Genomic DNA, 22746 nt, shown 5'->3' on the forward strand with positions numbered 1-22746 from the left:
TCTTACCATGCCTTCTCTTTGCTTACAGGGAGGTCCCCCAGAGAGGGGTAGGGTTCAGTCCCTTTGAACTTCTCTATGGGTACCCTGTCAGGGGACCCTTAAGCATTGTCCAGGAGGGATTGGAGAAAGCTCCAAAGACACCCCCTCAGGATGTGGTCAGCTATATGTTGGCCCTCCGCAACCAGATGACCCGCTTCTGGAAAGAAGCCCAAGATAACCTTGAGGCCAGTCAAGAGGTGATGAAACAATGGTATGACCAGAAGGCCACCCTGGTAGAGTTTCAACCTGGAGACAAAGTGTGGGTAATGGAGCCAGTAGAGCCCAGAGCTCTCCAGGACCGCTGGTCTGGCCCATTTGAAATAAAGGAGCGGAAAGGGGAGGCCACTTACCTAGTGGACCTCAAAACCCCTAGGAATCCCCTAAGGGTGCTCCATGTGAACCGACTAAAAGCTCATTGTGAGAGGTCGGAGATCAACATGCTTCTGGTCACAGATGAAGGAACGGAAGAGGAGAGTGAACCTCTCCCCGACCTCCTCTCTGCCCAAGAAGGTGATGGGTCAGTAAGCGGGGTCATTCTGTCTGACTCCCTGACTCTAAATCAGAAAGGAGACTGTTATGAGCTGTTGGAGCAGTTCTCCCCCCTGTTCTCCCTTACTCCTGGGCTGACCCACCTCTGTGTTCATGATATTGATACCGGTGACAGTCTCCCTGTGAAAAACAAAATTTACAGGTTGTCGGATAAGGTGAAGGCCAGCATCAAGGAGGAGGTCTCCAAGATGTTGACTCTAGGGGTCATTGAGAAATCCAGTAGTCCCTGGGCCAGCCCAGTGGTATTGGTCCCTAAGGCTACTGCCCCAGGTGCGAAGCCAGAACTCCGGTTCTGTGTGGACTACCGGGGTCTCAACTCAGTCACACGGACTGATGCTCACCCCATCCCCCGAGCTGATGAGCTCGTGGACAGGCTAGGCGCTGCCAAGTTCCTGAGTACGTTTGATCTTACTTCAGGGTACTGGCAGATCGGCCTAACTGAGGGGGCCAAGGAAAGATCCGTATTTTCAACCCCGGATGGCCATTACCAGTTCCAGGTGATGCCGTTTGGGTTGAAAAATGCCCCCGCTACCTTCCAACGGTTGGTTAACGGGGTCCTAGCTGGCTAGGATGCCTTCTGTGCAGCCTACCTGGATGACATAGCTGTCTACAGTTCCAGCTGGGAGGAACACCTGCTTCACCTCAAGGAGGTGCTTCAGGCCCTGCAACAGGCAGGCCTGACCATCAAGGCCAGTAAGTGCCAGATTGGGCAGGGTTCCGTGGTGTACTTAGGACACCTAGTGGGTGGTGGCAAGGTGCAGCCACTCCAGGCCAAGATTGAAACTATCAAGGCTTGGCAACCACCCCGAACACAGACGGAGGTGAGAGCCTTTCTAGGCCTCACAGGATACTACCGCCGATTTGTCAAGGGCTATGGTACCATTGTAACACCCTTGACAGAACTCACTTCCAAGAAGCAACCTAGGTTGGTGAATTGGACAGAGGCTTGTCAGAAAGCCTTTGACGCCCTGAAGGAAGCCATGTGCACGGCCCCCGTACTCATGGCCCCTGACTACTCCCAGGAATTTATCGTGCAGACAGACGCTTCAGAGCATGGCATAGGGGCAGTCCTAGCACAGCTGAATGAGGAGGGCAGAGATCAACCGGTAGTCTTTATTAGCAGAAGGCTATTACCACGGGAACAGAGGTGGAGTGCTATTGAACGAGAAGCTTTTGCTGTGGTCTGGGCACTGAAGAAGCTAAGACCCTACCTGTTTGGGACTCACTTCTGGGTTCAGACAGACTACAGGCCCCTCAGATGGCTCATGCAGATGAGGGGTGAGAATCCAAAACTCTTGAGGTGGTCCATTTCCCTACAGGGGATGGACTTTACGGTGGAACATCGCCCAGGGGTTGACCACGCCAATGCTGATGGTCTCTCCAGGTACTTCCGCCTTAGCGATGAGAGCTCCCAGGAGGTCGGGTAGCTCTCCCCACTTTCAGCTGGGGGGGACACATGTTAGACCTGACAGCCTTAGGGTAGTCACCCCTAACTTTTTGCCTGCCTCCCTCCATTTTTTTGGACACTGTTTTTGCTGGTTTATAGACTCTGCACACTTTACCACTGCTAACCAGTGCTAAAGTGCATATGCTCTCTCCCTTAAAACATGGTAACCTGGAATCATACCTGATTGGACTATTAATTTACTTATAAGTCCCTAGTAAGGTGCACTTTATGTGCATAGGGCTGGTAAATTAAATGCTACTAGTGGGCCTGCAGCACTGGTTGTGCCACCCACTTAAGTAGCCCCTTTTTCCTTGTCTCAGGCCTGCCATTGCAAGGCCTGTGTGTGCAGTTTCACTGCCACCTCGACTTGGCATTTAAAAGTACTTGCCAAGCCTAGAACTCCCCTTTTTCTACATATCAGTCACCCTTAAGGTGTGCCCTAGGTAACCCCTAGGGCAGGGTGCTGTGTAGGTAAAAGGCAGGACATGTACCTGTGTAGTTATATGTCCTGGTAGTGTAAAACTCCTAAATTCGTTTTCACACTACTGAGAGGCCTGCTCCCTTCATAGGCTAACATTAGGGCTGCCCTCATACACTGTTGAAGTGGCAGCTGCTGATCTGAAAGGAGCAGGGAGGTCATATTTAGTATGGCCAGAATGGTAATACAAAGTCCTACTGACTGGTGAAGTCGGATTTAATATTACTATTCTAGAAATGCCACTTTTAGAAAGTGAGCATTTCTTTGCACTTAAATCCTTCTGTGCCTTACAATCCACGTCTGGCTGGGCTTGGTTGACAGCTCCTTGTGCATTCACTCAGACACACCCCAAACACAGGGTACTCAGCCTCACTTGCATACATCTGCATTTTGAATGGGTCTTCCTGGGCTGGGAGGGTGGAGGGCCTGCTCTCACACAAAGGACTGCCACACCCCCTACTGGGACCCTGGCAGACAGGAGTAAACTGAAAGGGGACCTGGTGCACTTCTTAGCCACTCTTTGAAGTCTCCCCCACTTCAAAGGCACATTTGGGTATAAAACAGGGCCTCTGCCCTACCTCATCAGACACTTGCTGGAGAAGAAACCTGAACCAGAAACTACATCCTGCCAAGAAGAACTGCCTGGCTGCTCAAAGGACTCACCTGTCTGCTTTCTACAAAGGACTGCTGCCTTGCTGTTGCCCTGCTGCCTTGCTTAACTCTTGTCTGGCTGTGAAAGGGCTCTCCAAGGGCTTGGATAGAGCTTGCCTCCTGTTCCTTGAAGTCTCAGGACCAAAAAGACTTCTCTCTTTTACTTGGACGCTCCGTGCGGCGAAAATTTCGACGCACAGCTTGTCTCGCGGCAAGAAAGACGCCGCACTCCGACGCTGATCGACGCCACGCTCTTGGGACGATCGAAGATCCGACGCACGGCCTCACAAGGACAACGCCGCCCGACCTCTAGAGGAGAAATCGACGCGACGCCTGCCGTGAGATCGTAATTTCAACGCGCAGCCCCGCAGATCGAAGTCTAGAGGAGAAATCGACGCGACGCCTGCCGTGAGATCGTAATTTCGACGCGCAGCCCCGCAGACCGCCGCGCAGCCGGAGAACAAGCAGGAAAATCCACGCACAGACCCGGGACATCTGGTAATCCCCGCGATCCACAGAAAGAGACTGTCCGAGCGCCGGAAAACGGCGCCGACTTCCCCGCGTGGAAAATAACTACGCAAGTCCGTGTGTGCTGGGGAGAAATCGACGCACCCACCCTTTTTCCACGCACCTCTTCTCTTGTGGCCCTCTGAGGAGATTTTTCCACTCCCAACCAGGTACTTGTGCTTAAAAGAGACTTTGTTTACATTCTAAAGACTTAAGACACTTTATATCACTGTCCTGTGATATTTCTACAATTTTCCATTGCAACTTTATTCTTTTTGACCTACAATTATCCTGATAAATATTATATATTTTTCTAAACACTGTGTGGTGTATTTTTGTGGTGCTATATGGTGGTATTGTATGATTTATTGCACAAATACTTTACACATTGCCTTCTAAGTTAAGCCTGACTGCTCGTGCCAAGCTACCAGAGGGTGGGCACAGGATAATCTTGGATAGTGTGTGACTTACCCTGACTAGAGTGAGGGCTTTTGCTTGGACAGAGGGTAACCTGACTGCCAACCAAAAACCCCATTTCTAACAGATCTGCATTCCTGTCCATACACCAGCTGCACCAAATGGCCCATGCAGATTTGTAAGCCTTGGAGGTACCAGGGGCCCTGGCTTGTTGGATGAGTTTGAGAGCATCTTCCGAAATTCCTGGGGTTCTCCAGGACGACCTGAAATCTTCCAAGCAATGAGGAACAAGGAATTGTTGAGAACCAAATGATGTTGTCGACCTTGGGGATCTAAGAGGAGGTCGGGGAAGTGAGGAAGCCAGATGGGTCGGACGGTTTTTAATTCCAATATAGTTGGATACCAAGGCAGAGCCTGCCAAAATGGGAACTAGAACTAGAGTGGATTGGTGTCTGCGCGCTTGTGCAAGGACTCGAGGAATGAGAAGGAAGGGAGAAAAAGCGTAAAGAAGAGATGACGGCCAAATCTGAAGGAAAGCATCCGTGGCAAGAGCCTGCGGATCCGGCCTCCAACTGAAAAAGGAAGGAAGGTGAGAATTGAGGCGAGAGGCAAAAAGGTCTATGGACATTTCGCCAAAGATGGAAATAAGGTGATTGAATATTGAAGGGTGCAACTGCCAGTCGCTGGAGTTGTGAAGATGTCTGGAATACCAATCCGCAACTGTATTCAGATTACCGGCAGGTAAACCGCTCTGACCGAGATTTGTCTGAGGAAGACAATATTCCCAAAGATGTTTTGCCAGGGTAGACAGAATCTTGGACCTGGTGCCCCCTAGATGGTTGATATATCTGACGGCGGTTAGGTTGTCCATTCTGAGAAGAATGGTGCAGCTTACCTTGTCCTTTATAAAGGAGCGGATGGCAAAGGAACCTGCAAGCATCTCTAAACTGTTTATGTGCAAGAAGGACTCCTTCAGAGACCATGCGCCTCCAGTCGAGAACTGGCCACATCTTGCGCCCCAACCGGTCTGACTTGCATCGGACTCTAATACAAGATCTGGGGCGGCAGAGAAGATAGTTCTTCCGTTCCAGGCGTCTAGGTGAGTCAGCCACCATAGAAGCTCTTACTTGGACTCGGAATCCAGAACCAATGGATCGAAATAGGCCAGACCCTTGTGAAGATGGCGAATCTTCAGCCGTTGAAGGGCGCGATAGTGTAGCGGACCCGGGAAAATGGCTTGGATAGAGGAGGCGAGGAGTCCTACTAAACGAGCCAGAGTTCTGAGGGAGATGTGAGGAAGGGACAGGGATTGACAAATTTATTGTTTGATTAAGGAGACCTTGTGCTGGGGAAGTTGAAGAATTGAACGAGTAGTGTCTATGAGAAAGCCGAGAAATTCCAATTTTTGAGTTGGAACCACAGCTGACTTCTGAAAATTGATGAGGAAACCCAATTTGAGAAGAAGATCTTGACAAAACTGTAGGTGAACGAGGAGAAGGCGTTTGTCTTGTGCCATGAAGCGAAAATCGTCCAGATAGAGGATCAGACGAACACCGTGGGAGCGGAGAAAAGCCGCGACGGGTTTGAGAATCTTGGTGAAACACCAAGGGGCAGAAGAGAGTCCGAAAAGGAAGAACTTTGAATTGGTAGAAAGAGTTTTGCCATTGAAATTATTGAAGAAATTTTCTGTGTGAGGGGTGAATTGGAACCGTGAGGTAAGCATCTTGAAGGTCCAGTCTGACCAAGTAGTTGTTTTGAAGCAATATATCCTTGAGGTGGAGGAACGTCTCCATCTTGAAGTGCCAGTAAACCACAAAATTGTTGAAATTTTTTAGGTTCAGAACTAGTCGAAACTTCTGATTTTTCTTTTGGACCAGGAAAATGGTACTGAGAAAACCTGAAGAGTCGAACAGAACTGGCTCTATGGCCTGTTTGGTGAGGAGAGACTAAATCTCGTTGTGGAGAAGTTGATTTTGTTCTTAGGAAAACACAAGGGGAAGAGGAAAAAGGGACTGAGTTGGGGGTTGATAAGACTCTAAAAGGTAACCTTGAATGGATTGAATTATCCAGGGATCTGATGTGAGAAACAGCCATGAATTTGGAAATAGAGCTAGTCTGCCTCCTACTGGAGGAAGGCCAGAATTGGAAACACTTACCGGAGATTTGTTCTCCTTTGTTGACGTAGCCCCTGTGTCGATAGCCTCTTGACCGGCAGGGGTAGAATCATAGCTTGTATCCTGAGTAGGTGTCAAGCTGGGTTTGCTGGTTGTAGGAGTCTCGATTGGCATATTGACCTCTGAGGGAACGGCCGGCAAAGCGACTTCTGCCTTTGCCGGCCCTGGCAAAAACCTGAGATGAAAATATCTTTTTAATAGAAAGCTGAGCTTTGTCCAGGGAGGCGAAGGTGGAGACATACTTGCCCAGCTCCTTGATAAAGGAGTCTCCAAATAATAGGCCTTTAGCCGAAGGGCCCTCATCCTTAGAGGCCAAAGATGCCAGTTTAGGGTCAATCTTGAGCAGGAGACTTTTCCTTCTTTCAATGGACAATTGGGTGTTCGCATTGCCTAGCATACAGATAGCGCGTTGCGCCCAAAGGATCAATTGGAGAGTTTTCCATTTTGGCTTCCTCTGCCAAATCAAAAATCCTAGTGAGAGGACCCACCAAATCCAGAAGTTTATCCTGGCAACTTGACCAGGCTCTATCGACACCCTTCTTAGGGTCTTTACCAAATTTAGTAAAAAACATGAGCATATTAGGGTCAATCACCGGGGTAGCAGTGATATTATCAGGTAAAGAGGGACGGGGACATTCAGATTTCAGTTTATTCCAGGTAACTTTGTCTAGAGAATGGCGTAAGAAAAAGGAGACATAGGGGGTCATTCTGACCCTGGCAGTCCAAGACCGCCAGGGCCACGAATGACGGAAGCACCGCCAACAGGCTGGCGGTGCTTCCAAGCCTATTCTGACCGCGGCGGTAAAGCCGCGGTCAGAAAACCGGGGCCGGCGGTTTCCCGATGTTTTTGCCCCGGCTGGGCGAATCCGCCAGGGCAGCGCTGCAAGCAGCGCTGCCCTGGGGATTCTGACCCCCTTTACCGCCAGCCTGTTTCTGGCGGTTTTCACCGCCAGGAAGAGGCTGCCGGTAAGGGGCGTCCTGGGGGCCCCTGCACTGCCCATGCCAGTGGCATGGGCAGTGCAGGGGCCCCCTAACAGGGCCCCATGAAGCTGAAAAGCGCGACGGGTGCAACTGCACCCGCCGCAACACCGCCGGCTCCATTCGGAGCCGGCTCCTGTGTTGCGGTCCCCATTCCCGCTGGGCCGGCCGGCGCTAACTTGGTTAGCGCCCGCCGGCCCAGCGGGAATGTCCAAATGAGGGAAGCGGTATTTTGGCCGCATGACGGCCAAATGCCGGTTCCAGCCTGGCGGGCGGCTGCCGCCACCCGCCAGGGTCGGAATCAGGCCCATAGTCTGCCACATGGTCAGCAGGATACCATTCTTTTGAGTTTGGATGAACCATCAGGGAAGGATCGAACATGGGTTCACCAGAATGGTCCACCAATATCTGAGACACCGGGTGAGCGTCACCACCGTCACCAGGAGAAATTCTGCACCTTTTCTCCGGAGGCCCATAAGAAAATGGATCTGAAGATCCGTCCATATCATCTGTATGATTAGGAGAGTCATCATCATCATCATCCGCGTCTCTTAAATGGGTAATGTGGAGCGGGGAGAAAGGGGTTCCCGATTTGGATACCTCTCAGGTGGAAGGACCAGAAAAAACGCCTTTTGAGGGCCCCGTAAGGGTGGCCGCACGTTTCTTGCCTTTCGTAGAAGGCATATCTGAAGCAGACATAATCTTGGAAAAGGAGGCTTCTAAATTCTTTGTTATGTCAAGCATAGAAAAAGAAACTGCCTGTTGGACAGAATCTTTAATAAAGGACTTTAAAGATTCCTGAAAAAATTGGGAGTCGTCTTCTTCAGCCATCATGAAGAAAGTAATTTAATATATATGCTGTAAAAAACGAAGTTAAGCTGAAAAAACTACAAAAAATCCTGAAATATAGCTTCAACTGGTAAAAAAGGGGTTAAATAGTGAAGCCGTGAGGGAAGGGCGTGGCCCTAGGGGTGGGCGTGAGGAGAAAGTCGAGGCAGAGGAGCCCCTCTCAAGGGAGCTGAACCAGGAAAAGGGGCTTCGCGTGAAAGCGCACCCTCAATAAACAAACAAACGCGTCAACAGAGACGCGCGCTTGAGGAATGCAGCTGGCTAGGAAACAGGGCTTCGCGAGTGAAAACGCGCCCGGAATAAACAAAGAAACGCGTCTGAAGAAGAAGACGCGAGCCTAAGGAATGCAGCCGGCTGTCAAAAGGTGAGGCAAATGACACGCCGGCTGCGCGCGTCTACAACGGTGAAAAACAACCGTAAGTAGACGCGCCGGTAACTAGACTAAAGGAAAAATAAACAGTGTGCACAGGCAAAAGCAGAGCAAATGACACAAACATATAACCATACAGGCATATATAAAGAATGTAATTAATATCAAATGCACATGTTAAAATTTTGTAAAGACGAAAGAATGATGGTAGTTATCTTGACTGCGAGCAGCAAGAAAAGAGGACTTGTTGTTCGCAGTCAAGATACTAGTAGTGGTATTCGACGTCCTATTGGATGCTTCCTTTGTGATGTCACTTTGTAGTTTCTTATTTTGTTGGGAAATGTAGTTTTCTTCTTGGCTGCTAGTAAAATTAAAGCAAGCAAAGACTACATAATATGAGCCTCCGGTCTTGTAATAAAATAAAGCCTCAAAATCTCACAGCAGGAGCACGTTGCGAAGCGAAAGTCGAAACAGGCCCTGAAGCGCCCAGAAACCAGTGCACGAGCACCCACAAATTAAAATGCAAAATCATGCCCTGAAGTGCCCAGAAGGCATCAGGGCTGTGAGGCGGTGTCAAAACACGCAAGATCTCGCAGGACCGTGGCGGGCATCTTAATGTCAGGGAAGTCCCCATTGAAGTAAGTAGGAGCAGCCATTTTGAATTCAGGCCATCCAGAAACTGCATAGAACAAAGTGAGGGTGGTCATTTTTAAGTAAGATGAAGCCAAGTATTACATTGAAATCATTAGCAGCTGCCATTTCAAGGCCAGGCAACGACTACCAGCAGCAAATTAAAGCATGTAAAGGCCAATAAAGGAACGAAAACAAGGAGTACACAAATCAGGGAAAAGGAAGTGCGAAGCCAAGACCAGTACCGTGTTAGAGGAGAGGTCTGCAGAAAGCATCCCCAGCTCCATATTTTGACGCCCTCTCCTTTTCGACCTTTCTGACTCGCAGCCAAAGGGCGCAAGGTGGGAGAAGTGAATCAGGCGTTTTGAACGCTTCTTGCAAGCAACATGCAAAAACCACGCAGATGAACAAGCGAGAGATCTGTTCCCCCACCTCGTAGGTGATGAAGTGGAAGACTTGCTTGTGTCATTCCCACCTGAATCAACAACAATATACAAGGGCTTAATCAAATGTCTCACAAACAGCTTTGATCCACAGAGGAATGTTGACTATGAATGGTACACGTTTCACACTATGTGCCAAGGAGCAGATGAGTCCCTTGATGACTTCACCATTCGGCTGCGTAAGCTAGTGAGTTACTGCGAGTTCAACAGTGAAGAAGCAATAACGCTAGGCATCATTGAAGGGTGCTACTCAACAGGCTTCCGCACAAAGGTGCTGAAAAGAACATACACACTGGACAAAATACTGGCCATGGCGAGAACGGATGCCAGGGCCACATTTCGCGCAACCACCATGAAAAATGGCAGAATAAGAACGCTAGAACAAGCCCACCGCTTGGCAAGAAGGAGGGCCAACAACAATAACAGTCACCACCACTGCCTGAGAATGAGAGAACATGCTGTCGCTGTGGACAGGCATAACCCCCACACTGTCACCTGCCCAGCCTTGGGGCAGAGGTGGAAGCGTAACAGAGACAAACAATTTGCAAGTGTATTTAAAGGCACACACATAAGGACAGAACGAGGTCGTTCCAAATGGCTGAGCGCCAAAGCGAGTCATTACGCAAGACCTGTGGAAACAGGCAATCGCATTTCCTCTGCATATTCTGACACCCCCCCCCCCCCCCCCACCATGAGAAAGCAAAGAACGCCTATGCCTCATGATAGACAGTGCAGTTCCAGAGAGACAGTCAAAATGCGTACAGCTAATAGATAAGCAAGGCAAAAAAAACTGCAACTGTGGATCTGAGGGTAGACGGTCACACAGCACAGTTTGTGCTTGACAATTGAGCCACGTGCATCCTCATGTATGCTTCGGAATACAATAAAGTGAACCCTAATCCACAACTCTCCCTCTTTTCGGCACTGCAACAACCTGCAGTGTTATTTTAAGAAAGAAAGGGAAATGCCCTTTAATTGGATCAGAGACCAAAAGTAAGAGAAAGGGAGGGTTTGCCCTTACTTGGTGGTGTCAGATATACCCACAGAATGGAACGATTCTCCTTTTCACACTAAAATGTCAATTTAAAAAATAGCAAGATCAAATGCCGTGTCAGCTTTTTACATTAGTAGCCTCTTTAATGCATAAAGTTGTGATCTAGTTATTATATTAATATATCATCACAAGAGACACATCATTAACAGTCGTTTTTTTTTTTTTATAGTGCGACTGTGCTCCCCATCTAATATCAGAAAAGGTTGACATTTTATCAATTCTAAACGATAATGCTGAAGATGGAATTTACCAGAGAAAAATAAGGGTAAACTGTTTATTTTTTGTGAAGTGATATTAATATAACATCTGTGGTATTGGTATTCTATTTAGCTGATTAATTCCTGGTATGTTGTGAAGTATTTAAAAAGAAACACTCCACTCCACTTATTGTGTACAGTGTGTGCCTAGGGTCATCATATTGCCATCAAACTGAAACATAAGTGGTGTGACCCCGACAAACAAATAATCATTTAAAAAAAGCATTAGCATGACCATTTGCCTTATCTTTCTGTTATGAAGCAATGACCTAGCCCAACTTCCAACTACTAGCGTTCCTCCTAACTCACTAGTCCTTTCTCCATGTTTGCATAAGGATATTGGACTTGAGTTACAAAGATTGCCAACGTCAGGTCACACACGGCATTGGATCCCACACAGCTTGCTACACTGCAAATATATGATAGACATGGAATGGCATTGCCAGTAGAAAGAAATGCTTCTATGAGGCTTGGAAAAAATAATTCAGTAATTCTGTCTGTGCTTCATTCTTGTTCTTGTTAAGTAGCTGCAGCCTTTTAGATCCGGTATATAGCCCCAATCTGGGTGTCTTTATTAAACTCTTGACAGATAAAGCAAAGTGTATGAAACATTGCAGTTGCTTTGGCGGGGAGTATTTATATTTTGCCGCAGCCCTGCCGAGTACAACGCATTAGTGGTCCGCGCCGCCGCATTAAAATGCATTGTCACGCGTTTTTAGAGCCTTGAGCACCTGTGCGTGCTGAGCCTGGGTGCACTAAAGCAGGTAATTTAAAGTTACCGCAGCGCTCGCGCTGAATTATAGCAGAGGAGAATTTCTTTACAGCCCTGAAAACACAGCAGATATGCCTGCTTCCTGACTACTGTTGCTTATATTTTAGACAGAAAAGCAAGATCGTAGTTTACTAGGAAAAAGTGAAAGAACGTGTGGAAAAAAACGCGTTGTGTACTGCCCTCTTGTGGCAACATCTTTAATATACTGTCTGCTGCACATAAGTGATTTGGAATACTAGTAATGTTAAAAGGTAATTGTATAGCTCACAATTTACCAAGAACATACCTATTTCCACTTGTCAATTATAGACTTGACTTGTGACTTAATTGCTTCCATTACCTTGCCCATTATGCAGTATGTTTTTAATGTCAATTTCCTGTCCACCCGGACCCCCAGGAGTTACTGCTTCCACCTGGCGCCAATCAAAATTATAGGAGACAATGTCCATCCTCCTGACCTCGAAACACATGCTGTGCCCTGTCTTGGGCGGGGTCTCCAGGTGTTGTGTACGATCATGGTGTGAGTCTGAGAGCAGGTGGTGACTGTCTTTAAAAGGCACACATAGGGCTCTTATCTACAGCATCTCTCTGCAGCCTGGGAGTGTGGCTCAGGGAGACACTTAAGCAACCCATATGCAGCAGGCTTTATTTTCTTAGCTGCAGCACTGTTTTGACTCTCAGACTTTTGGTAGGCAAGTCCGAAATATGACGTTGCTGATTATAAATGTTCCTGCTTTAAGGTCTGAGTTTTGTGGCATTTTTGACTGCCATGATGTACTAGTGAAGAGAGGTAATATTCCTGCTGCAAAGAATGTGTACCAATGTGCATTTTCGAAAAAATGTATTTTATGAGGTTGGATACCTGTGTAAGTTGCTGCTTTTCTCACAGAAATCCTTTTGTTACTTGTGGAACTTCTGCGCATGACACCTGGCACTGAGCTGAGGGATTGGAGGATGGTTTGAAACATTTGTTTTACAGTGTGATCAGGTTACCAGGGCACATGGTTAGTGCCCTTCCATTTCTGGTGCTTTGCAGCAGTCTTAAGATCTTCTTAGGGTTTCTCATTGCTCAAATGAGTGTAATTTCTGATATTTATATGCTGCCCTGGCCTTCATTGCTTGATTTTGCTTGCAAGAAAGTGCCACTCACATTCGTTGAAATGTGACTCATAATTACACTGAAATTATGAAAATGTCACACATAGCAACCTGAAACCTTGACAGCTATATTTCTGTGCCAAGTCAAAGCGACAACAAATACAAGAAGTTTTAAAAAATGCTCAACGTTTGATTTTTTGAATGAATCACATACAGGTAATCTAGAAATGCACAAAATATTTGCAAACAAAATGAGTTAGTATCTTGATGTTTCTAACTCTCACATATTTCACATTAAATGCGTCTGACGTATATTCCAGTTCCCCTTAACGTGCTAGACTCCTTAGATACAGTGTACCTTGCTGTTCTAATAAAAAGCACATACCTCTTGGCATTACTGGAAACAGCTCTAACTGGTTCTCTTGCTCTACCTTTTAAAAACCTCTTTTTTGTCTTGGTGCACAGGCTGCTTCTCATACACCCCTTACAGTGGGCACCCTCATGACTCACTCTAAGCCTCTATACTTATCTATCTATATTCCTCTGTCCTGCATCACATTGTGTGAATTTAGGTTGTTGGTGAAGGGGGCAATCCCTTCTCACACAACAGCCTCAATCCCTGTCAGAGCGCACCACAAAAGTCACTAAATTAACCTGTGCTGGGAGGATTTTCAACTTCCAAAGAAGAGACTAAGTCCGAAGGTAGGAATCTTCATTGTGACTTCATCCTGTGGCTCCTTGACGGTGACACCTCCTCCTAAGACACCTCCTTCTTCCTAGCCCCACTGACTTTTTCTTTTGACTAGATTTTTGCAGTGAATAGCATCCCTATCTTGCAAAAACGTATTTTCTAGTGGTACCCTAACAGCCACATTGGTTATGCTCGGTAACGCCGACCCCCCAGAGTTACTGATGCTCCTGGTGTCAGTAATTCATAGAGTGCAGTTTCTGGGCTTAATTACGCGGCCCTATTAATGATGCCCTGACTGAAGTTTAGGAAAGCCTTAAAATAATCCCTGGATACAATATTTGTTTTATGCACGGCCTTTGTTTTTCAGCCGTCAAACACTCAGTAGCATCAAGAAGCCTTTAGGTGTAAGACTGTGGCTTATAATACCCCCTACCCCAAATTACAAATACAAATTATGCTCAAATTTATGGCTATATGTGACCACTAACCCAATTTTGTCGTTATGTACTGCTTTGGTTTCGAGTTAAAACGCTTCGTGTTGAAAAAATCTTGCTTACCAATAAGTTCAAATGCTATTCTTTAACATCAGATCTCCCACCTTTCTTCTCTTTTTGAAAAAGTTTGCTCCCGTCGATCAGACCTCTATAGTCCTGAAAGGCTTCGCCCATCCCCTTCTTGGCCAATGCTTAGAAAGGGCGCTGAACTGTGCTAAGACAATAATTTTATAGCTGCATGCCTACCCCATGCTCTATAGATCTTCATTTTAATGGCGTGCACAAGATTGATTCACTAAGAGAAAGGATTACTACGTTTTAAAATTGAAAATAAGCGAGAAGTGCTATGGAAAAACGAGCTGGCAGATCAGCAAGAACTTGGGGGCACATCATTCTAACTTCATGAACCCCTCCTGCAATTTTAGGTCTGCTCTGCTAAAACATGTACTAATAAAAATCTCTTTAAATTTGTATTCCTAATCACGTAATTGGGTCGGTCGGACTGTTTGTAGTGTACTGAATGTCTGCCATGCCCTTAGGTAGCACTGAACTAAAATAGGTTCTCAATGCATATATAGGTCAGGCGGGTGCTTGGTAACTCCAGGGCCTTGTGAGGATGGAATACTTCCCTGCATTTTTCTTTACTGCCTCTGGGTGGCAGGGTCGTTTCATGTACAAATCTGCACACTGTTTTTTTTTTTTTCACTAGATCGTCGACTCTGGTTATTGTTAACCTTTCTTTAGATGTCCTGGTAGCGTGTATGTTACAGCTGCCAGTTGTTGATGCTCCAGTTGTGTAGGTGATATGAGTACGAGTCTATCATTGCTGTGCCTGTGAGTTTATTGCACATGCTTCTGATGGTAATGTTGGAGTTGTTTGTTGCTTTTCTTGTCTTCGCCATGCAACATGTCCCTCTGTCTGCACTTAGTGTGAAGAGAGAGGTGTATTTGATCATAAATGGCATCTGCTCCATGTATGTTTGGGTAATTAAAAAATGTGTGTATTGCCCACCCCGTTAAGTGAGTTTATTTGGACCTTACACGCAGCTAAAGAAACATATCTGCTCCTGGAGAGTTTTTCTGCTTACTCCCCCGTTCTTATCTCCCTCCTGTTACTGGGTCTCCTTATACATAAAGAGTGCTCGCGTTTTTATCCTACTGGAGATCAGATCTTAATTCATGCAAAGCAGCTCACTTTTGTTACACGTCTCTTCTTATCAGTGGCGGCCGGCAGCTTTAGGAGGGAGGGGGGCGGGCAGGGCACACACACACACACACTCATTCTTTCACACCCGCACGCACGCACATCCATTAACAACATTCATACCATTCAAACATGCACGCATGCACCAAACATTCAATTTGAAACATCACACACATACACACACACACACTTACCTTCGGCCTCCAGGTCCCAGGAGGGTTGGGACTGCTGCCTTCCCTCATTGGCTGACCTTAGGTCAGCCAATGAGGGAAGGCAGCAGTCCCAACCTCGTCACAGAGTGGGATGGGGTCAGTGAGACTGCTGACCCCACCCCACTCTGTGACGAAGTGTCACTGATTGACACTCGCCCTGGGCACTTCAGGGCTTAAACCTGAAGCGCCCAGGGAGAGTGTCAATTGGTGACGCTTTCCTCGTCACCCAGGGGAGGGCCTTGAGGCACCTTTGCTGGGCTGAGGAGGTCACGCCCATAGGAGCTGTGATCTCCTCAGCCCAGCAAAGTTCAGCTCAGGCAGCCAGGAGTCTGCGCTAATCGCGCATGTCTTCTCCTGGCTGCCTGACCTGAACATGAAGAGTGTCTGTCAGGCTGACCTTTGTTCAGCCTGACAGACACTCTTCATGGGGGGCAAAAGGTGGGGTGGCGTGGCCCCTCCGCCCTAAAGGACGGGCCGCCACTGCTTCTTATGAGAAAGAAGTTGAAGCATAAATCTAATAAACTGCACATAGAACAACAACAATTGCATGACCAGGGGATGCACACACATATATATCAATTGGCATGGAGTTCCAATTCAAAATAACCCTAAACCAGTGATACTCATAGTACGGCCCGGGGGCCGCAAGCGGCCCTCCTGACCTTTACATGCAGCCCAGCGGCACTGGGCTGCTCTTAACTAGACTCAGCACTAACATTAAAAACATGTAAATAAACAGGCAAGCATTTATTTAAGGTGAGTTGAAGGTAAAAAAAATAGATAACGGAGGGGTTCTGTACACTGTAACATCAAAAACACCTTCATTTTTAAAGACGTATTTGAAGCAAAAATGTAAAAGCACGATCAAGTCTGCTCAAAATTAAAAAAAAGTGTATTTCATTAACATGCAGAAACGTCACCTTAGTACACCAAATTATATCAGTGCATTGAAGAAATATATGTTTTCAAAGTGATAATTTTCTAACCTGAATTTAGAAACATTCACACCCCCATCCCCCACCCCGACAACAATTCCTTTGGTGAGCTAAGAGGCAAGTCAGCCATGTGCACTCTTTGGGTGGCCTAGGTTTCAATTATACAAAAACATTATAGTTTATTTAATCAAACACAAAAAGGTTTTGTGCAGCACACATCCTGAAGTCATGCGAGGTCCCCATATGTGATAATGAAAAAAAGCAGGGAAAGTGAAATAAAACATTTGCTTAGGATCGCACAGTTTGGTTAAGTGGAGAAGCCGTGATTATTCCCAAGTTTATGGTTTCATGTTGTGCTATTCAGACACTAGAAGTATATCTTACACCCACTTTACTGCCAACCCCCGACTGCCACCCTGGTGGCATCAGTGCGGCCCTCGGTCACATCAAAGACCAAACTCTGCGGCCCCTGTGAAAATGTTTGTGAGTACCCATGCCCTAAACTATTGACTTAAAGTGAAAATCTACTTACTCCCATTTTTTGGCATATGCTATTGACATGAGTTATGGCCACGTTAGATCTGTGAGGAATCCTACTTGGTGGAAAACGTTTCAGTATGAAAGAAAATACTTATTTTGTAAGCGCTGTAGATTGATAATATTGTTACGTAGCCATGCCCGCACTATAAGGGTCTGTGCACCGCACTTGATTGGCACAGGCATCATATTGTAAAAGTTGTCATTAACTGTACGGTGCTTTCAGTCTCCTCATCTCGCTTCCTCTCCACCATTACGCATAGAGGCTTTGCTTTAGGCGCGTCAACCAAGTCCTCCCTGAACGTCTTTTCCGATCCTTAAGAACTTTGCATGAATGTTGGACGAGAATTTAATAGAATGGGGAAATCACCCCTGAGAACAAGTTTAATCTCTCTATTACTTTATGATCACAAGTATGATGTAATGAAATACAATTACTGTTTTACTTTCCAAGGAGCTCAGCCACAGATATACATTTGTTAGAAGAACCAGAGGAGACGGAAATTGTTTTTATAGAGCGTTGGCATTTTCCTACTTGGAGTCAATTCTTGGCAATCACAGACAGATAAGCAGGTAGGTTGCACATTTTTGCACTGCGTTTTAATGAAAGAGAAATATATATTTAAAATGTGAATATATTTGCAAAAATAAATTGATGTATTACAACGTCCGAGTGGGTATTAATTCTGACGGGGCCAGTAGCTTTGGTTACCAGCCCATTGTAATTACGAAATATGTAGTACTACTGCATAGCTCGTGTCTTTCTCCCACCTACTTAAAGCAGGTGAAAGAAGGTGACATACGGCGACAAAATGAGGCATAACCTGAATTACCAATCCTCCCAGTGATTGCTTATTCTGAAAGGGACCCTCAGGGTCCCACTTGTAATCAGCCATTAATGATCTCCTCCCGGGGTACTGGTACCCTAGTATTAGTACAAGGGTGTCAATTACCAGCTGCATTACTATGCCACTTACAATAAGGCCCTAGGTGGATATAGCAGGTTTGGGAAGGGCTCAGCAATAGAGGTATGCAAATGTAATGCTCTAGGGATCGAGTGTAACTGCTGCACCATGCCAGTGTATCAAAAGCAGTTTGTCAAATAGTAGGAAAAGATATATATTTGGAACTCACATTCAATGAAGCAATAAATCTAGCATTGGAAACGCGATTTAATTACACTTAATAAAATCGTATTTGTTACTTCCAACAGTTAGGACAAACATCCAATTTACAATATATTACAAAAGTCGTGTATAGACATTATGACAAACATACATAAAATATTCAACATTAAACATAAATCAATGGTCCAACATTACTCTCCTTATTCACAATACCATTTGGTGATCGCCAATAATTATACCAGGAACCCACATATAAGAGATGGTTGCCTCGTCCATCACAGCCCTAAATCAAAATTGTTTCCATCCCTGTTCGAACAGAGCTCTGATACAGAGTCCTTGGAGGGCAAATTAAATCTTCCTCGCAACCTCTCAGTGTACAAAGTGTTGACACGTTTCGGCCCCTTCGGATATGGGCCTCCCCAGGACTAATGGAGAGAGCCAAACCCCATGTTGAGAGGTACTAATATGTATCCAAAATTGCTTTGTACCTATCTTGTTCGGTTGAAGCAACACAAACCCATCTTAAACTGGACACGGCGCGTACCGGGACCTTCTCAATATACTTTTCACCTCTTGTGGGCCGGGCGTGTTCATACTTTGTATCTGCTGTTTTCACGTGGCCTTGCAGAGGCATGTTTTGGGCAACCACATGTGTAATTTGCTTGCCATGTAAAATACATGGCTCCCCATCTCACAAAAATATGTGTATGTCTTTATTTCGTAAAGTGAATCGTGGTTCTCTGCCCAGACCTATTTTTATATCAGAATGCAGTTTTTGAAATAGGTGTTATCTGGACACGATGCTGCTTTAAAGTAGTGCGTGCGTGTTTTCAAAGCTAAATGTTATTTTTCAGAAACCACTTTTTGTTCTTGAGTGCACATATTTTGTTCAGAATATATGATTATAATGTACTTCTTGGTAGCCCCTCTCCGCCTTGCAACATGACCTTTATATCCTGGGAAGGTAGCACAAGTGAAACCACTGCCACATCACTGCCTACCTGAGAGATCTACATTGGCTCCCCGTCAACAAGAGAATCACCTTCAAACTCCTCACCCACACTCACAAGGCACTGAACAACATTGGACCAGAATACATCAACAGACGGTTCTCCTCCTACACCCCGACAGCTTCGCACCACCGACCTTGCCCTCGGCACCGTCCCACACATCCGCAGAACAACCACCGGTGGCAGATCGTTCTCGCACCTCGTCGCCAAGACGTGGAACACTCTTCCCACCCAACTGCGTCAGACCAAGGGCCTCCTTACCTTCAGAAGACATCTCAAGACATGGCTTTTGAGCAGTAGCAGCCTACCCCCCTCAGTGCCTTGAGACCCTCACGGGTGAGTAGTGCGCTTTACAAATTCCCTGATTGTGTTAAACATTGCGAAGGTTATATTTATGTATGTTTTAATTTCAAAATTATCCAGCAAAGTGTGCATTTAGCCATGGATTTACCTCCTAAAAAGCCCACGTCTTGTGTGAAAACTTCAGATGGTCCTTACTTTTTAGCTAACAGACATTTGCATTCTCAGCTTTCACTTTAGCTTTTGGTATTTTAAGCATAAAATTACACCTACTTGTGTTCTAGACGTTCTTTGCGAAAATCCCATCCCTGGCTGAAAGTTTCACTCGTGAAACAGAAGCTTGCCAACTGGTGATGAGTGCATGGATTTTCACTTGTGAGTTCTGTGTGTGCCAGTAAACCTGCCCCTGTGCCAGGGCAAACGCTACTGACTGACTGTGCAGCTGTCCCACCCTGTTAATATTCCCTCGGTCCCTGAAGTTCCTTTGCAGTTCCTACTTTTGAATAAGATTGAAGGGACCTTAGTTTCTAGGGGCAGACTATCTATAAATGTAGTGCTCCATAGGAAACTCCTGCAATACCCTAAGATAAGAAGACCCTACAGTGGTTTCCACCCCTGTGGCATTGAGGGTGTAGACCCTTAATCCTTTTTACCAGGTCTCGCTTGGGTGGTATTTATGTATCCTTTGGACATGTTAGTTGCACCCAGGATGATTTGTGCTACCCTCTAATTCTCACTTAATCTCAGCTTAGATCAATGGAGCCCCTTCATTTTTATTTTTTTTAATGATTGTGAGTGTTCACAAACAAAAACAGAATTGCTTTTATAATAATAATGGACGGCTGATCATGATCACCTATGGCACACCTGACATAAAGTTTACCCTTAGATGACTGTGAACATCTTATTTGAAATCATCATTGACTGTGAAATTGAGGATTGTTCTTTCCCAAAGAGAAAAATGAAATCCTCAGTCAGTCTAAGGAGTCCGAGGTGCTGAAGCTGACATAGAGCATCAATAAACCTCTTTGCCCCTCACCAGCAACCAAAGTAGGGGTGTCTAAGAATTATTTACCTACAAGCGTAGGCAGATTGATGACTTTGCCTCCTAAGCAGTCTTTCTACTCATGCCAGTGTTTTCTTTGATCATCGACATGCCTATATTACTCTGGCTTGCCCATTACAAGTATCCAGAAGTCTCTGCTTATCTTGGCAAGATCTCAAGCCCATCACTAGATATTCAGCTAAGCCATACATTCTTCCATTCACCCACTTACACACCCACCCACATGTAATCATCCACAAGCTACATAACCATCTGCAAACCATCTACTCATCCACATGCACCTACTCAACCACTTCCACCTCACAACACATTTGTTGACCATCTACTAATGCACCATCCACCCAGTCAACCACCTCCCTATATAAGCATGCACTTACACATGCCCATCTATCCACTCAGCCATTCATATATTTACTCACACACCATTCACCACACATAATCGATCTTTTCAGCCTCTACTCACAAACCCATCCACTCACTTTACCACCACATACTTACCTGCACTCATTGAAGGCACCCTTACCCACTCACCTCCTCACTCACTTGTCTACCTTAACACTTATCCATCCACCTACACACTCATCCAGTCACTCAACTACTCACTTAACTATCCACCTACACGTGTCCCTACTGACTCATTCATCTACCAACACATGAATCCACCTTGTTATCCATCCAGCCACTTGTTTATTTACCCACTAATCTATTGGAACAATCATACACTCACCATTATGCCTACTTCATCCTGCCACACACCTCCAGTGTCCATGGTTGCACATGTCCATCTTTTCATTACTGATTAATCTTTTGCTTGGTCAGGAATTCGCCCAAATGTTTGATTGATGTCCTTGTTCAATGTTTCTATTGTCTATAAAGTTCTTTATGGGCTGCCTTATTTGATACACATTGGGGTATTAGGTGTGGGGTGAGAGCTCACCTCAAGTAATACCTCAAGTAATATAACAATCCTTGTCTGGGTGAACTACAAAAGTCACTAAATAAACCTACACTTAAACCTCTTTCAGTTTGGCACAGAGTTGTCAGGCTTAACATAGAGGCAATGTGTAAAAATATTTGTGCAGTACTTAAACAGTAATAAAGTCGAAATGCATAACAATAAAAATCACAAAACAAATTAGAAAATTAGTGTATAATTTATTTAATAAAAAGATGACCCCAAAATAACAGAAATGAAGTAAGAGGAACTTGACTAATGAATTGTGAAAGTTTTAAGTAAAATAGTGCCAAGATGCACAAAGCGCCAATAGTAGTTAATGATCGTGGTAGAACATGACCTTGATGCAATTTTATGCTGACTGCGAGGGAGCGCAAGTCAGATACACCAACCAGATTTGTCTTGGTCAAAGAGTTTACCTTCTGACTTTAGTCCTTTAAGTCCTAATCCACAATAGTACACATCTAAAGCACCAAAGAACCTCAGGAGAGGCACTTAGAAACTCACTGGGTGGCAGGTAGTGGCCACATCAGGGTAAAGTCTGATCAGCTGGGCAGTTGTAGGAAAAGGCCTCTTAAAGCTTTTTGTGTCCCTGTAGCTTTAACAAGGAGGTCAACCAGCTGACCCTTGGAGTCATCTATGTGGTCCTGGGTTCAAAGCAAGCAGGTGTAAGTGAGGGGGGACCCTTTGCCTACCCTTGAACGGGTTGTAGTCAATTCTTCCCTTTTTCCTGGGTTTGGCGCCAGCCTGGCTAGTGAAACAAAGGCAGGTGTAGGCTGGATGTCAGATTTCTTTGTATGTGCTGTGTCACATCCTTTTTAAGTGTAACTGGAGCAGGGCACAGTTCCTCCCTAGCCAGAACCACTCCCATCTGCACCAAGGCCCTTTAACACTCTCTGGCTCCAATACACACACTTCACAATGGGGAAGCCATCAACAGGCCAGGAAAGATGGCCACTCACAAAAAAGCCCCCAGAATCTTTAGGCAGGGAAATGCAAATGTCAGAAAGTGGCATTTCCAAAACAGTAATTTTAAATACAACTTTATAATTTAAGAGGGTTTTAAATTACAATTAAAATAAGTGGGAGAAGTATTTATTAGCTGTTTCCAAACACAATTAATCACTTGATAATTGCAGTAGGATTATCTAGTGATAGGCTATGAAGATTATCTCGTGATAGCCTATGAGAGGCCAGCCTTGACAAAGTGAAAAAATGACTTTTGAGGTCTTTCCCTGCCTGACATGTTAAACATTAAATACACATGTCCTACTTTTAAAATACCATGACCCTGCCCTATGAGTCGTTACAGCGTCTTTTATGGGTGACCCACACATATTGAAAAGAAATACTGAAACCTGGCAATAGGTTTATTTGATGGGTTAAAATGGCAGTTTAAAACTTCGCAAAATGCTGCAATGGCTAGTCTGACACATGTTTTTCAATGCTGCTTTAGGCGATGGCAAAATGAGTGCTGCAGCCAACTTCTAGCATTTAATGTA

General features: G+C 45.6%; 1 protein-coding gene across 2 annotated transcripts in view; it reads left to right on the top strand.

Annotated features, from left to right (window-relative positions):
- The window catches only part of OTUB2 (OTU deubiquitinase, ubiquitin aldehyde binding 2), an 82673-nt gene that overhangs the window by 20745 nt on the left and 39182 nt on the right, over positions 1-22746 (top strand). The window contains exons 2-3 of one of the 2 annotated variants that reach the window (XM_069208234.1): positions 10756-10851; positions 17241-17359. In XM_069208234.1, the coding sequence (XP_069064335.1) occupies positions 10756-10851; positions 17241-17359 (215 nt within the window). The remainder of the gene's footprint in view (positions 1-10755; positions 10852-17240; positions 17360-22746) is intronic. The other variant, XM_069208235.1, reaches the window with a different exon arrangement.

The sequence above is a fragment of the Pleurodeles waltl genome, chromosome 9 (assembly GCF_031143425.1).
Source record: "Pleurodeles waltl isolate 20211129_DDA chromosome 9, aPleWal1.hap1.20221129, whole genome shotgun sequence".
NCBI classification, from domain to species: Eukaryota; Metazoa; Chordata; class Amphibia; order Caudata; family Salamandridae; genus Pleurodeles; species Pleurodeles waltl.